The sequence below is a fragment of the Macaca mulatta genome, chromosome 10, assembly GCF_049350105.2.
Source record: "Macaca mulatta isolate MMU2019108-1 chromosome 10, T2T-MMU8v2.0, whole genome shotgun sequence".
Lineage (NCBI taxonomy): Eukaryota > Metazoa > Chordata > Mammalia > Primates > Cercopithecidae > Macaca > Macaca mulatta.
In genome coordinates this window covers 77,904,753-77,920,626 of record NC_133415.1, presented here as the reverse complement: position 1 = coordinate 77,920,626, position 15,874 = coordinate 77,904,753, and the positions used below count along the sequence as shown (strand labels likewise).

At 45.2% G+C, this 15,874-nt stretch overlaps 1 protein-coding gene across 11 annotated transcripts in view; it reads right to left on the bottom strand.

Moving 5' to 3' along the window:
- Positions 1-1,573: 1,573 nt before the first annotated feature.
- The window catches only part of FERMT1 (FERM domain containing kindlin 1), a 55,556-nt gene continuing 41,255 nt past the window's right edge, over positions 1,574-15,874 (bottom strand). For 9 of the 11 annotated variants that reach the window (XM_077951250.1, XM_077951247.1, XM_077951249.1 and 6 more), the window contains 6 exons: positions 15,013-15,137; positions 13,825-13,931; positions 10,972-11,193; positions 9,944-10,068; positions 6,185-6,326; positions 1,574-3,812 (listed from right to left, as the gene is read on the bottom strand). In XM_077951250.1, the coding sequence (XP_077807376.1) occupies positions 3,639-3,812; positions 6,185-6,326; positions 9,944-10,068; positions 10,972-11,193; positions 13,825-13,931; positions 15,013-15,137 (895 nt within the window). In that variant the 3' untranslated portion in view covers positions 1,574-3,638. The remainder of the gene's footprint in view (positions 3,813-6,184; positions 6,327-9,943; positions 10,069-10,971; positions 11,194-13,824; positions 13,932-15,012; positions 15,138-15,874) is intronic. The other 2 variants (XM_077951255.1, XM_077951254.1) reach the window with 1 other exon arrangement.

The following is a 15,874-nucleotide window of genomic DNA, read 5'->3' as shown; positions in this document are numbered from 1 at the left end:
CAAGCTGTTCTTGAACTCCTGGGCTCAGGTGAGCCTCTGTCTTGGTCTCCCAAAGTGCTGGGATTACAAGGTGAGCCACTATGCCCAGTCCCAAAAAAAGAAACCTTGTGAGTTAAAAAAAAATTTTTAAGTGATTTTAAAAGACAGATATTACAAAATATCTTGACTTCCTGTATTAAATGAGTTTTCAAATTAAAGCTTCCTCATTTGCTTGCTTTTCTGACCTTGGGACTAAAAATGAAACTTTCCCAGAATTAAGTGTGGTGGCTCACGCCTTGTAATCTCAGCACTTTGGGAGGCTGAGGTGGGCGGATCACCTGAGGTCAGGAGTTTGAGACTAGCCTGACCAACATGGAGAAATCCCGCCTCTACTAAAAAATATACAAAATTAGCCAGGTGTGGTGGTGCATGCCTATAGTCCCAGCTATTTGGGAGGCTGAGGCAGGAGAATCGCTTGAACCCGGGAGGTGGAGGTTGCGGTGAGCCAAGATCATGCCACTGCTCTCCAGCCTGGGCAACAAGAGCGAAACTCCATCTCAAAAAATGAAAACAAAAAACAAAACAAAGAAAAAAACCCCAACACTCTAAGCACCTCATTTCTCTGGCTCCCAGACGTTTTCGGTCTAGCCTCTCCTCCCACAGCTAACTGCTGTTAATGCCCTTGGTTCTCTTTTACTGGTGTGAGCCTGAGTTTGAGAACGCCTGCTCTGGAGCTGGGGTAAGGGGCATTTCAAGGCTGGGCAAGGCTGAGGAAGGAAGGCTGGGGTTTGCCGGGTTAAGCTTAGTAGCTTCTGGAGTCAAGACAAACACTGCTCATTATGAGGCGGTGTGACCCTGGGCAAGTTCACCTTCTGAGCCTTTCTCCTTTGTAAAGCAAGCCATTTCTACCCTCTATGGGCTGACATGAGAATTGCACAAAGGGATAAACTGCGTGTCACTAAAGCAAAGTGCCCTCAACATTCAGCCATCAGAATCAGAGGCTTCTGCTGTTCTATTGCCGCTGGGGATATTTCTTTGCTTGCTGGTGTGTGTGTGTGTGTGTGTGTGTGTGTGTGTGTGTGTGTGTGTGTGTGTTTTAATATGGATCTGGAAGGAGACAAAAGCGCTCACGATAAGGCAGGATATGCCAGGAAATCTGTGACCAAGTCAGTGAGAAAGGAGTTGAAACCAGCGGGTAAGTGAGGTTTCTAAGTGGCCCTCTGAGGACCCCCGGAATCTGCCACTCCCCACACCACGGGAGGGAATGACCTGGAATCTTGGCGCTGTGAGGACAGACACATGTTAGACCTCAGAGTTGCAGTCCCTTTTCATAATAGAGGAAACAGTCACCTTTTTGGAGACAGTAGGTTGGAGAGGACACAACAGGACCGTACTCAAGTCCATACAGATCTTTTCTTAAAAGTCATATAAAATAATAAAAAATGCAGATTTCTGAATCAAGTGTAGATAAGGAAGCAAATGATGTTGAAAAGTGCCCATTAATTTAAAATTTCATCATAGGAAGCTGGGTGACCTTTTGCACTCAATATTAAAAAAACCGTTAAGTTGCTCTTTGGAACAGTAGCATTTAGGGTTTTTTTTTTTTTTGTCACGCTTGTTTATTTCTTTGGGATGTTGCTATGTGTCACGGAAGAAATGCTCCCCTGAAAATTGTAACCAAACAAAGTTTGGTTAAAACCAGTTAGTTCCTTTGTTTTCATGGAAATGTCAGACAACTATGAAAGCTAAGGAAGCGCGTTGAATGGAAGGTCTGGCTTTGGTAAATTAGGCAGAGATGTTCTCAGCAGCAAACAGGTAAAATCTGACATCAAGAAGCATTATTTTAATGTAGGGCCGGTTATAATCTTAAAGAACTGACTAGGTTCTAAAATACTAGAACTGAGAAATAGGACTGAAAAATGACCAACACCAGGTATAACACAGTATACTCAGCACTTGTTTCTATAGAAAACATTTCAAATCAAGTTCTTTATGATGTGAACCAGATTTTCCAAATGCCTAAACCACTTCCGAGCTTTAAGCAAGGCCTCAGAAATTCAGCGGGTTCCTGGGAGGCTTCATTCACATTCACCTCTAAGGAGAGGCTAAAAGAGGAATTTCCAGATGGCAGCTATTGGCTCAGAACCAGGGGGTCCCTTGCCAAGTCTGTCTCTATGTGGCCCCCGGAATTGCTGAGGTCTCATTTCTCAGAGGGCTTTGCTGGAAAATAAAGCAACAACTGACGCTCGTGGGCCTGGGAACTCTGGCCAGGCCCCCTGAGGGGATACATCCTAGGAGAACTGAAAAATGGGATTGGGGCTTTTGCCTTATCCTTGCAACCTGAGTTCTTTGTGTGGCTGAACATCTATGAAAAAAAATCAAATATTGTCTGATATTTCCCTGTACTTCTGGTATTGCTTTTAACCTCAAAACCCACCCCTCCCACCTCTAACAAACCAAAATGGAAAATGACAATTCAGGCAGCTGTTAATTGGCTCACTCGCTCAAGGCAAGCGCTGTCTCAAGGCAGAAATGACACAGCAAAACACAGAGGGGGAGAAAAAAGTCTATTATTGGCTCATGATTTACAAAAGCCAAAGGCCTTTAGAGAAAAGGCCAGGAGTCATAGCAACACAGATCCCAAATCCAGGAGAACACAGACCAGCAGTAAGAGGGATGCTTCCCGTCAGACCTTGGACATGGTGGTCTTTGAGAATAGGTCTGCCCTTCTCTCCCTGACCAGTTGGGATAGAGACCTGACTGGAATCCTTGACGCTGACAGGTGTTTCTATGGACAGAGAAGACTGTGCCTGTCTTCCTGAATCCCAACCCAGAGTAGAAGCAGTTGAGACATGGATCTGGGTTGAGAAATGGGTTTTCCTGTCCCCCTGTATCACCCACGTCTTCACAAAGGACTTACAGGTGGCTGAGAGATCTGTAGGAATGGAATGGGGATTGCAGGTGGCCCAAGAAACCTGAGGAGACCAATGACTAAGACCAGATGTGGGTCAGCGGTCATCTTGGCAGGTATCACTGTGGACAGATGACACTGAGGGCCACTGCTCTGACCCTGGGTCGTCAACTGCTACCTGGTAGCCCCACCCCTCCCCTTTCTACCCCTAGACCTTCGCCTCCAGGGAAAAAGTGTGTGTAGGAACTCCCTTTGCCATTTTGAAAAGACAAGAGCTAAAAGCAGTTTCATGAAGGACAGGCATTTAGTTTCATACCTGAGTTTGTGAAATAAGAGTTGTTCTTTCTTCACGTGATTTTTACCTTTCTGTCTTCTCCACTGACTTAGTAATGAGACAGATCAGGACAAGGATACTTGTAGCCATCCACCTGGCAGGTTCTGCAAGTCACAGAACTGTAACCACATACTGGGCCTTAGAGCAACCTTAGGGCACCTCCTTTTCTCCTGCTCACCCATTTTCTAGAAAAAACAAGAGAGGCTCCTTCCATGGCTGGTAGCACAGAGCAAGTAAGGAAAGGGATGTGCCAGCAGTGGGTTTGAATGAGGTGAGGACCTGGGTGACCAGCGGTGAACGTATGTTGTCTGTTAGTCCAGTATCTACATGCTGGGCAAGTTACCGATCCCATCCCTCCGGGGAGGGGCGCCTTTGGCTTGCCCTGTTGGTGTGCGCCGAGCACGCATGCTTGCTTCAATCCTGACCGCCGGTCAATTTGTGGAACAAGTCCTCGTCGAGTGTTTCATTCTGGTCCTTGGAGCGGGTAGACAAGAAAATGTAGCCACCGATGTACTCATGTACAATCTTGCAATCTGCACTCAGGCAGGTGAATGCAGTAAAGACGTTTTGGTCAAACTCGATGACCACCTGTAAGAGGAAGGCACAGAGAAGCTTAAACTCTGACAAGGAATGATGAGAAAGAGGCGCTTTGTTGGACTGGCCCCTGGAGCTGAGGGCTGCTGAGGTGGATGACAGATGGATAGCCCCCTAAAACGCACAGAAAACCATCACTTCCATTAAACACTTCCAGAAAACATCTTTGCTCTCTTTGCGCCCTCTGGTGGCGTCGACTTTGCTGCACATCTGGTTTTAAAAACTCCCAACACATTTTCTGTCTACAGTTTAGATATAAGGATTTTGCCCAAGCACTCCCTATGTTGGGGAGCAGGGTGCTTCGCAGGCACTTTATTTTTATTTATTTTTTTTTGAGATGGAGTCTCTCTCTGTCACGTAGGCTGGAGTACAGTGGCACGATCTCAGGCCACTGCAACCTCTGCCTTCCAGGTTCCAGCGATTCTCATGCCTCAGCCTCCCAAGTAGTTGGGATTACAGGTGTGTGCCACTACACCTGGCTAATTTTTGCATTTTCAGTAGAGACGCGGTTTCACCATGTTGGCCAGGCTGGTCTTGAACTCCTGACCTCAAGTGATCCACGCCTCAGACTCCCAAAGTGTTGGGATTACAGGTGTGAGCCACTGCACCAGCCTGCAGGCTCTTTAATGAATAGTAAAAGGCTGCCTGAATTTTCTTATAGCCACTGCCCCGAACCCTTTCCTAGCTGAAAGTCATAAACTCTAAGCACTAGAAGAAAGACTTAGAGACTTGGCCGGGCGCGGTGGCTCAAGCCTGTAATCCCAGCACTTTGGGAGGCCGAGACGGGCGGATCACGAGGTCAGGAGATCGAGACCATCCTGGTGAACACAGTGAAACCCCGTCTCTACTAAAACTACAAAAAACTAGCCGGGCGAGGTGGCGGGCGCCTGTAGTCCCAGCTACTCGGGAGGCTGAGGCAGGAGAATGGCGTGAACCCGGGAGGCGGAGCTTGCAGTGAGCTGAGATCCGGCCACTGCACTCCAGCCTGGGCGACAGAGCGAGACTCCGTCTCAAAAAAAAAAAAAAAAAAAAAAAGACTTAGAGACTTTGCTGGTTCTCAACCTTGGCTGCCCATTGAAATCACTTGTGGACCTTTAGAAATTATTAATACCTCGCTCCTCCTCCCAGAGATTCAGATTTAACTGGCCTCGGGTGTGTTCTGGGCAGTGGTATTTTAAAGCTCCCCAGGTGATCCTTATATGCATCAAGGCTTTAGAGCTACTGCCTTAGATGTCATCTAATCTCTGAACTTGATTTTACAAATAAGCACCCAGATGGTTATCAATACTGCTGAGAGGAAGTCAGGGTTCTTAACAAATGTGTGAGTCTCTTACCATCCCTCTACTTTCTATTGGAAAATGAGAATGCCAAAGGAATGAGGGAAGATTGAGTCTATATCAGCACCATCGGAATGTTTTAATTAATTCAAGAATGAGTGAAACAGGGTCTCGCTTTGTTAACCAGGCTGGAGTGCAGTGGCACAATCATAGCTCACTGTAACCTTGAACCTCAAGTGATCCTCCCTGGCTGAGTAGCTGAAACTATAGGTGCACACCATCACACCTGGCTAGTTCGTCTTTTTTATTTTTTATTTTTTAATTTTCTGTAGAGACAGGGTCTCAATATGTTGCCCAGGCTGGTCTCGAACTCCCGGCCTCAAGTGATCCTCCCACCTTGGCCTCCCAAAGCACTGGGCAGAATGTTTTAAATTAGCGGCAGGATGCTAAGGTGCCTCTAACTTCATCTAGAATTTTCCATGATACAGGCTTGGCCTGAACTTAGCTCCTAGGATGGGAGATGATGGGAGGCTGTAACACAGGCTAAGGGTTTGAGGGCTCCTGGTTTTAAAAGGTGAAGCTTTTCTCAGCCATCACTATGGACCTCACTTGCTGCTTCAGCAGTTTTTCCCTTTAGAGCCTGGAATGCTCTCCAGGTGAGCAATTGAATCTTCAAGTCCTCAATCGGGTTTCTTGACAGCCAGTCAGATGAGGGCTTTTTTGGATTTATTTTGCATAGCAGTTACATCTCCAGTAGTTTCTGGTAAGTAATTATCAACCTAAATCCTATATAATCCTATGCTGAGTCAATGAAAATTAATGAAACTGCTCAGTAGTTTTAGAACCTGTCTGTATTGACAGTCTGCGTGGAGACTACGCCAACTTACAGTGCTAATGCAAGAGCATTTGGCCTGTGCTTGTTAGGAAGCTGCCCAGAATTGCATATAATTATTTTAGCAGACAGTTACCACATGCTTGTGGTTTCTTAGCTCAAATAGAAGAATACCTTTCAAAAATCAGAATAATCTGCAATTCTGAGGGAACACACATTTATAGGCTCAACACTGAAGAGCAAAACTTTCACTTTACCTGACGGGTTTCCCAGTTTACATTCCACTGTTTGATATTTGTGAATCTCCATGTTGTCACTGGAATCCCGGTGGCTGCATCAATTTTAATCAACCTGTTATATGAAACTCCCAGAATGTCATCTTTTTTGCTTCCTTTAAATCTGAAAAGAATCATAATATTAGTTAAGAGAAGCAACCGCTTCCTATAATACAATGTTCATTCACATATAACTTCTTAAAAATACTACCAGTATTTCTAAATCATTTCAGAGGAATGGAAAATGAAGAATTAGCTTTCTGCAGGGGGGCATTTTTATTGGGATATAGAGAACATGAAAAAAGAATGAAGGCGATCCTGCAGATGGTCTTTAAGTAAAACTGACATCAGAGAAAAATAAAATAAGACGGAATCAAATACATTCATTCAAAATGATTACTGACTCTGTAGGGCACTCTTCTAGGCATGGGAGATATCGTAGTGAACTAAATGGATGGAAAATTTCTGACTGTGGGAGGGAGAAGATCATAAGTAGGAGGTACATATGCCAGATAAGATGAAGGAAAATAAAGTTGGAAGGGCTACAGGGAATACTGGCAATGAGGTGGCTACAGTTTAAAATAGCAAGGTCAGTGAAAAGGTGACATTTGATCAAAAAATGGATATGCATGAGAATGTGAGACACGTGGATATCTGGGGAAAGAGTATTCCAGGCAGAGGGCACAGCCACTTAAAAAAATTTTTTTTTTTTTAATGTGCTTAAGGACCGGCCAGGAGGCCCATGTGGCTGACACAGTGAAGGAGGGGAGAGAAATGTGAGTTCAAGAGCAAAGGTCTTGTAGGCCACTGTAAGGATCTGGCTTTTACTCTGAGTGAGATAAGAAATCCTTCGGATTTCGTGTGTGTGTGTGTGTGTGTGTTTTAGAGACAGGGTCTTGTTATGTTGCCCAGGGTAGTCTTGAACTTCCGAACTCAGGCAGTCCTCCTGCCTTTGCCTCCCAAAGTGCTGGGATTACAGGCACGAGCCACCACAGCTGTCCCACATGGTTTTGAGCAGAGACTTCACAAAATCTGATTTAAGATTTTAAAAGGATCCCTGTGGCTGCTAACTTGAAAACTTAGGGGGACCAGGGTCGAGGCAGGAAGACCAAGAATGCTTTAAGAACTGAGGCCTGGCTGGGTGCGGTGGTTCACACCTGAGATCCCAGCACTCTGGGAGGCCGAGGCAAGAGGATTACTTGAGGCCGAGAGATTGAGAGCTGCCTGGGGAACACAGTGAGATCCCATCTCCTAAAAGAAAGTTAGCTAGGTGTGGTGGCTCACAAGTCACAGCTACTTGGGAGGCTGACGTGAGAGGATCACGTGCGCCCAGGAGTTTGAGGTTATAGTGAGCCATGATTGAGAGAATGGAAGAAAGGAATTGGAGGTAGTGGGTAAGTACAATACATTCAAGAAGTTTTACTGTAAAGTAGGGCAGTGAATGGGGACGGCAGCTGGAGGGGGATGCAAGAAGGGGATACTGATGTGAAAATTGATGTTGCAGGAGACAGAAAAGCATAATTTAAAAAAAAAATCCTAGCTGAATATGTCACTTTTCACATCATTCTTTTCTGCATGTCACCCTTGATTAAAATTTACTCCACTTTTTTCCTTCATTTCACCACCTTAATGCTTAATATCAGAAGTTAACCCACTTCTTACTCCATCTGCTTCTCTCTAACCTATGGGAATTCCCTGGGCTGCTCTCCATTATCCAGGGAGCGGTGAAGCAAAGACCTAGCTTTCTCGGGTGTCAGCAGATCCTGATTCTGCCAGCCATCTTATACATAGCAGGGCTGCTCCAGCCTTGGACTCTGGCCTTGGAAAAAGCAGATCTTTGCCATACCCGGGGCTGCTGCCTCAAAGCCTCACCTCCATAAACAGGTGTTAGAGATAGAGGGAGGCGCAGAGGGGAAATAGCTGGTAAAGGAGGAGTTGTCACCAGAAACTTGTTCAGGCCCACACCACGCTTCACCACGTATCAGGCGCTTTGCTTGCAGGCTGCACTGGATTCTCTCAACACAGTAGGTTCGGAATGCCCATCGAACACATGGAGAAGCTGCGGCTTGGGGAGGGCAACAAAAATGCCCAGGTCACAGAACTAGCAAAGGCAGAGGTGCGACTGAAAGCTGGGCCTGGTCAGTTTAAGTATTTTTGTGGTTTTCACTATGCGGGCTTGACTTCAAGGTTACAGGTAGGGGTGTGTGTGTGTGTGTGTGTGTGTGTCTGCACATGGACATGTATGCACACACATAGTGGGGATCCAGTATAACTCTGCCCTTCCTCACTCCTTTGTTGGAGTAAGTAAAGCAGAAAGAGTTGCTTGTTTGGGACAAACATTGGGGACTGATGTTAAATGAGATATTTCAGTGAATAGGAAAGTCCATTTTTTTGTTTTGTTTTGTTTTTGTTTTACAGACAGTCTCACTGTGTCACCTAGGCTGGAGTACAGTGGCACGATCTCAGCTTACTGCAACCTCCACCTCCCAGGTTCAAGTCATTCTAGTGCCTCAGCCTCCTGAGTAGCTGGGACTACAGCTGCACACCACCATGCCCAGCTAATTTGTTTGTGTTTTTAGTAGAGATGGGGTTTCGCCATGTTGCCCCGGGTGGTCTTGAACTCTTGAGCTCAGGCAATCTGCTCACTTTGGCCTCCCAAAGCGCTAGGATTACAGGCGTGAGCCGCCGCGCCCGGCTGGAAATTCTGAATAGACTCCCCTGTTAGAAGTAATGGAGAAATGGAGTCTTTGGAAAGGGCCAAGAAAACAAAAACTGTCAACACTTAAAAATACAAACCAATTTTCCCACCCGCAAATTATAAGACGAGAAAGTGACAGTATTTGCTGTACTGCAGGATTGGGTGTAGATTTTGCTTAAGCATCTGTCTTCTTTACTGAACTGAAAAATGTAATCTGATTTACAAGCATGCTGGTGGATATGTTTTGGGAAACCATCCATTGTATACAGTGGGGCAGAGCCGTAGTGCTGGGCAGGGATAACAAATGAGGACACAGGGCTTTATGCCAAGGTGTGCCCTGGACTAGGGGGTGAACTTGGACAAGTCACTTAAGCTATCTTTCTGGGGGCAATAGATGGGCCTCGTATGCATCCTTCAGATCCAGAAATCTTCAGAGACCAGGGAGAACAGGGTTGCTACCTGATAAAGCTGGGTAGAAATAAGACAGAGCTTGCTGGGGCCTCTCTAAAAACCTAAAAATTCTGCAAAGCCACACTAGGAGACACAGTATGAGACACAAAAATGAGAAAGCTGACATGAAAGAAAGTCATAGCCAGGTGTGGTGGCTCATGCCTGTAAACTCAGCGCTTTGGGAGGCTGAGGTGGGAGGACTGCTTGAGATCAGGAGTTCGAGACCAGCCTGGGCGGCAAAGTGAGACACCCCCAACCCTGATCTCTTGGGGAAAAAAAAAAAAAGAAAAGTTACAGATTTCATAAAATCAATATGTGATGTTTACCGTCTGGTTTTGGAAATGTAGTTATCCTAAAAGAACCTCCTTTTAAAATTTCCTTTCCCACATCTAGCTGAGTTTCAGGGGTGTTGGCACTTAGAAGGTATGGAAAATGTTTATGAGCAGCCCAAAGTATCAGGGCTATTAGTAAAAGGGCAATATTCTCAAATAAAAAGCGTTCTGTATTCTACACTAAATGAGAAAACTGGGGCTCCCCAAAAGCCACTTAAAATTGGATGGAAAGTGTGAGAAACAAGTGAACATTGTAATCACCTGACAAGGTAGTAGGTGAGGCCGAACTCAGGCAGTGACTGCCACGCCTGGATGAACCGCAACTTGGCTTCGACCAGGGGCATCTGGGCCACGTTCTGGTGCGCCTCCAGGATCCGGGCAGCCAGCTGAACAGAAACAGGCATCAACCTCTCCTCACAGGCACCAGCTGCTCTGTGATCACCCTGTTAGCTCTGGATCCCCCGTAAGAACAATACCCTCAAGGCCCGACTGCGGCTCTACAAAGACAATCCATTCTCATTCATTCATTCTCTCTTTTTCTACAAGATACAACAATCACTGGGAGAAGCAGGAAAAGGATCACCCGACACATAAACTTCTAAAGTTGGTGCAGTTGGAGAGCTCTGGGGTCCCTCTTTCTGAGGTCTGCGGAGCGGCCACAGACAATGGTTCTACATGAATCAGCTCATCTGTGCAACTTTTAACCCACTCCTATAGAAGCATAATTTTAATTATTAATTTGTGAGAACTAAAGCATTAAGTTCAATCTGGGAATACCTGCATGTTTAGTCAGCAGTACAGTCACCTCTAACAAAATTAACAATAATTTCATAACATCATCTAATATTCTGGACATAGTCAAATTTTACCATCAACTGATTTTTTCATGATGATACTCTTAATCAGATGGAATTACTCTTTTTTTTTTTTTTTTTTTTGGAGACAGAGTCTTGCTTTGTCACCCTGGCAAGAATGCAGTGGTGCAATCTCAGCTCACTGTAGCCTCCACCTCCTGGGCTAGAGCAATTCTCCTGCCTTAGCCTCCCAAGTAGCTGGGAATACAGGTGTGCACCACTACATCTCACTAATTTTGTATGTTCAGGATAGAGATTTTACCATGTTGGCCAGGCTGGTCTCAAACTCCTGACTTCAAGTGATCCGCCCAACTTGGCCTCCCAAGTGCTGGGATTACAGGTGTGAGCCACCATGCCCAGCCGGAAATCCTCCTTTTATTTTTGTTTGCATAAAGAATTTACTGCAAACAATTGCCCTAACACGATGAACAGTACCTGTTTAGATTTGTGTTTTTTTGCACACCGTGGTGACACAAAACATTCTGGCTTCATATCCATGTTTTCGAGACTGGAAGCCACCTGAGATGCAGAGTTCCTGTTTTTCATCCTCAGAAAGGAAAGGATGTTGAGGACCTCTGGCTGGTAGGAGCTGTCTGCCATGGTTTTGCCCTTCGATGCCAGCATGCAGGCAGCCATCCATTGGGCGTATTGATTCTCCTGCAGCAAACAGCAGAGGGTTGAGAAGCACGCTCAAGTGCAAAGCCCCCTGCTGCACACGGAGGCGGACTTGGACTTTCTTCCCCGTTACATTGCAAAACCATCACCTTCCAAGCAAGAAGTGAAGTGGCACACGTTTTGAATGACTGCTCATCACCTAATGTAACACCTGACAGTAGCTTTTGAGTCCTGCATTAAGTTTCTAGATGCTGGGAGGCTAGAGGATAGGAATGTCAACTTCGATAAATTGCATGCAGGGAATTTTGCATTTAAAGATGATCCAAGAGCCGGGTGTGGTAGTTCATGCCTGTAATCCCAGCACTTTGGGAGGTTGAGGTGGGTGGATCACTTGAGGTCAGGAGTTTGAGACCAGCCTGGCCAACAAGGTGAAACCCTGTGTCTAGTAAAAATACAAAAATTAGCTGTGCGTAATGGCAGATGCCTGTAATCCCAGCTACTCAGGAGGCTGAAGCAGGAGAATCCCCTGAACTCAGGGGATGGAGGTTGCAGTTAGCAGAGATTGCACCAAGGTACTCAAGCCTAGGTGACAGAACAATAGTTTGTCTTCAAAAAAAAAAAAAAAAAAAAATGCTGGGCGTGGTGGCTTACACTTGTAATTCCAGCACTTTGGGAGGCCAAGGCAGGTGGATCACGACGTCAGGAGATCAAGACCATCCTGGTTAACATGGTGAAACCCCGTCACTACTAAAAAATACAAAAAATTAGCCAGGCGTGGTGGTGGGCACTTGTAGTCCCAGCTACTCGAGAGGCTGAGGCAGGAGAATCGCTTGAACCCAGGAGGTGGAGGTTGCAGTGAGCCGAGATCGCACCACTGCACTCCAGCCTGGTTTCAGAGCGAGACTCCATCTCAAAAAAAAAAAAAAGAAAAAGAAAAAAAGATCCAAGGACACAAAGAAGTGCCATGGGGCACAGATAGGTGGTGAAACTGTAAACTATCAGAGAACTTTCCTTGATATGTATTTCCATTTTCGTATCACATCTGATCTCTATGACAAAAGAAAATGATGAAAAAAATTAGCTGATTTCCTATATTATTTGTACCCTTGTCTGTCCTTGGTAAAGACTCTAACTCTAAGGTTAGAGTCTATGGTTAGAATCATGGCCATTATGGGATCTTAACAAGTCAGTGGTGGCTTCTATTGTTGTTTAATGTCTGTGTTTTATTTCTGACTTCAGGGAGTAAACAGGAGTGGTCCTCAGAAGTGCCCGGAACGCAGTTAAAGATGGGCGTTCTTCAGTGCGACAGTAGGTGAGCAACATTGAATTACTGGCCTCAATCTTTACTGCTGCTGATATGGTTTGGTTCTGTGTCCCCATCCAAATCTCATGTTGAATTGTAATTCCCAGTTTTGGGGGAGGGACCTGGTGGGAAGTGATTGGATCATGGGGGCGGATTTACCTCTTGCTGTTCTCGTGATATTGAATGAGTTCTCATGAGATCTGATGGTTTAAAAGTGTGTGGCACTTCCCCCTTCACTCTCTCCCTCTCCTGTCACAATGTGAAGATGTGCTTGCTTCCCCTTCACCTTCTAAGATTGTAAGTTTCCTGAGGCATCCCTAGCCATGCCTCCTGTATAGCCTGTGGAACTAGGACTCAATTAAACCTCTTTTCTCTCCCAGTCTCAGTTAGTTCTTTATGGCAATGTGAGAATGGACTAATACACACCTGCACTGCCATCCACAACCTTCGCTATATAATTTTACAGTTCCTCCCACCAGGGACAGTGCAATTCCCATCCCTTGACTGCCGGCTAGTCATGTCATCTGCTTTGGCCAATGGAATGTGGGTGGAAGTGACAGTGTGCCAACTTCACGCCTAAGCTTTAGGAGGTGCATGTGTTGCCATGTGCCCTCTGACACTTCTGCCCTCATCAAGAGGAGATCTTCCCCAGGCAACCTGGGACCCAGAATAAATAAAATCAGCTCAACCAGAGGCACAGTCCTGCCAAACCTGTGTCTCCAAACCCGTATGACGAGCTGACACCACCCTGGATCATCCAATCCCCAGCCTACCTTTCAGCACATCTTTCAGAAAACAATGTTTATTGTTTTTATTTTTTTGGGGGGGGGGAACAGAGTCTTGCTCTGTCACCCAGGCAGGAGTGTAGTGGTGCCATCTTGGCTCACTGCAAACTCTGCATCCCGGGTTCAAGTGATTCTCCTGCCTCAGCCTCCCAAGCAGCTGGGACTACAGATGTGTGCTGCCATACCTGGCTACCACTGCAACCTCCACCTCCCAGGTTCAAGCAATTATCCTGCCTCAGCCTCCCAAGTAGCTGGGATTACAGGCATCTGCCACCATGCCCGGCTAATTTTTGTATTTTTAGTAGAGATGGGGTTTCACCATGTTGGCCAGGCTGGTCTGGAACTCCTGACCACAGGTGATCTGCCCGCCTTGGCCTCTCAAAGTGCTGAGATTACAGGCATGAGCCACTGCATGGCGAATGTTTACTGTTGAATGTCATTGTGATTTTGTTACATTGTGATTGTTTGTTATAAAGCAATAGCTGACTGACACAATAGTGCTCTAAATTTGTGAAAACATTTTTAGGTTTTGCTCTTAGGCTTAGTAGAGGTGAAGTGACTTAACATTCTTGGGGTTTTACTCACATGGTCACATCTCAAATACATTTCATTCATACCATCGGCAACAGGGATTAGTAACTTGATTCCAAATTTTCTCCCTGCTACATTTACATCGGGCACAACTTCGCAGCCTGAAGGACAAAGATCAGGGAAAAAACTGAGTTCTGAGGCATCTGTTAGATAAACATCAGGTGTGTATCTGAAATAAAGACTTTGAATATAAGCCCCTCAGATTTGGTTCGGTTTTGAAAAATGGAGGAGCAAGCTGATAACATTAATCAATGGATAACTAGATAAATCTTATGAACAATTAACAGATAAAGAAAAATGCTTTTCTTTTATGGTTTTCTTAAATCAAAAAGTCAGTTTAGTTCATTTTCAGGTTAATGTTGGCTCTCCAAACTCATAGAAAAAATTATGTATATGAACTTTAAATCAAAGCAGAAGGAATTCTCTGATTGCCACAATAATGAGAGTTGAGTGTACTGGTTAATTAAATATTTCAATTCATAGATGGTCATCAGGACGCTCACAGTGACCTTCAGAAATTAGAATAGGCATTAAAGTGACACTGAATTAAATATAACTGTTCTGGAATACAGAAGTCTTTTCAGGATCTTGCAGCACCTCATGTGCTATACTCTTGGAGATGAATTACCACCACATCATAAACTCTGGACACACCGGGAAAGATGGAACAGCAAAATGCAAATAACCATGTTTACTAGACTGCATTCAAGGCCTATGCTCTGAAGAGCAGCTGTAGCCAGGCTGTCATTTAGAAAACAGTGACATGGTTATGGTGGTTCCTCTAGAAGTAAACAATGCCTCATTGTGTGGGAATCCTGCCTTTAATCTGCTCCTTTTTTTTTTTTTTTTTTTTTTTTTTGAGATGGAGTCTCACTCTATCACCCAGGCTGGAGTGCAGTGGCACGATCTCGGCTCACTGCAACCTTCGCCTCCCAGGTTCAAGTGATCCTCCTGCCTCAGCCTCCCAAGTAGCTGGGACTACAGGCATGCGCCACTATGCCTGGCTAATTTTTGTATTTTTAGTAGAGATAGGGTTTCACCATGTTGGCCAGGCTGGTCTTGAACTCCTGACCTCCGATGATCCGCCCGCCTCGGCCTCCCAAAGTGCTGGGATTACAGGTTTGAGCCACGGCGTCTGCCCTGACTTACGATGAGCCACAGCAAGATATAGGGTGCTCTTACCTCTAAGATTTAGTTTTTCTACTGGTTCTCCTTGTTCAAGTTCCTTATTTTTAAAGTAGGCTATGGATGTGTCTTTAAAGACAAACCAGTATTGTCTGAAAGCTTTTAGTAGTAACTTCTTGGGCCTGCAAATTAAAGGATAGTAAACGTTTAAACCACCATCCAGAAATGTAGGACACGTTGCAAATTTCAAGCAGATCAGATGCTCTGGAGGTCCTGTCAAACAAAACACACTTTGTTTTTCCAAAAATAATTTTCAAGTTGCTAATTTCTGATTACTAGAAATGAAATGCTGATATGAGATGTAGGTTTTAACACCAAGGCTCCACCTGGGGCCATACCTGGCTCTGCTACTGTCTACACGTGTGCCCTGGGAAAGATCCTGCACTTACCTGGGCTGCATGCACTGCCTCTGTGTGATGGGGACAGCTGTAGTCTGGGAACCCAGGGCTTTTGTGAGGACAGAATGAGGTCACTTACATGAAGAGCTTATCACAGCGCCTGACGCAACTGAAGTGCTAAACTGTGATGGTGTATGTGAGAAACTGACATGAATCTGGTGACATTTGGAATCTCGGCATACTTTTTACATTTGAAAAAGCTGTCCATGTGGACAGCCCAAGCTTCAAGTTATCATACATACAAGTCAGATACAAACATGAGCAGCATTTTCTGTAGTTTCCACTTGACTCTTAAGAGAAACTATGAGAGAATTCTCAGTGAGCCACGGAAATCAGCGATATCTACAGCTAGTCAATATAGACTCTACTGTTATTAAAAACTATTTTGGGGGAAGGTATCCAACAGTGGTATTGGTATCTGTTGGGGCCAGAAAACTTTATACAGTGGACTAGACAATGTT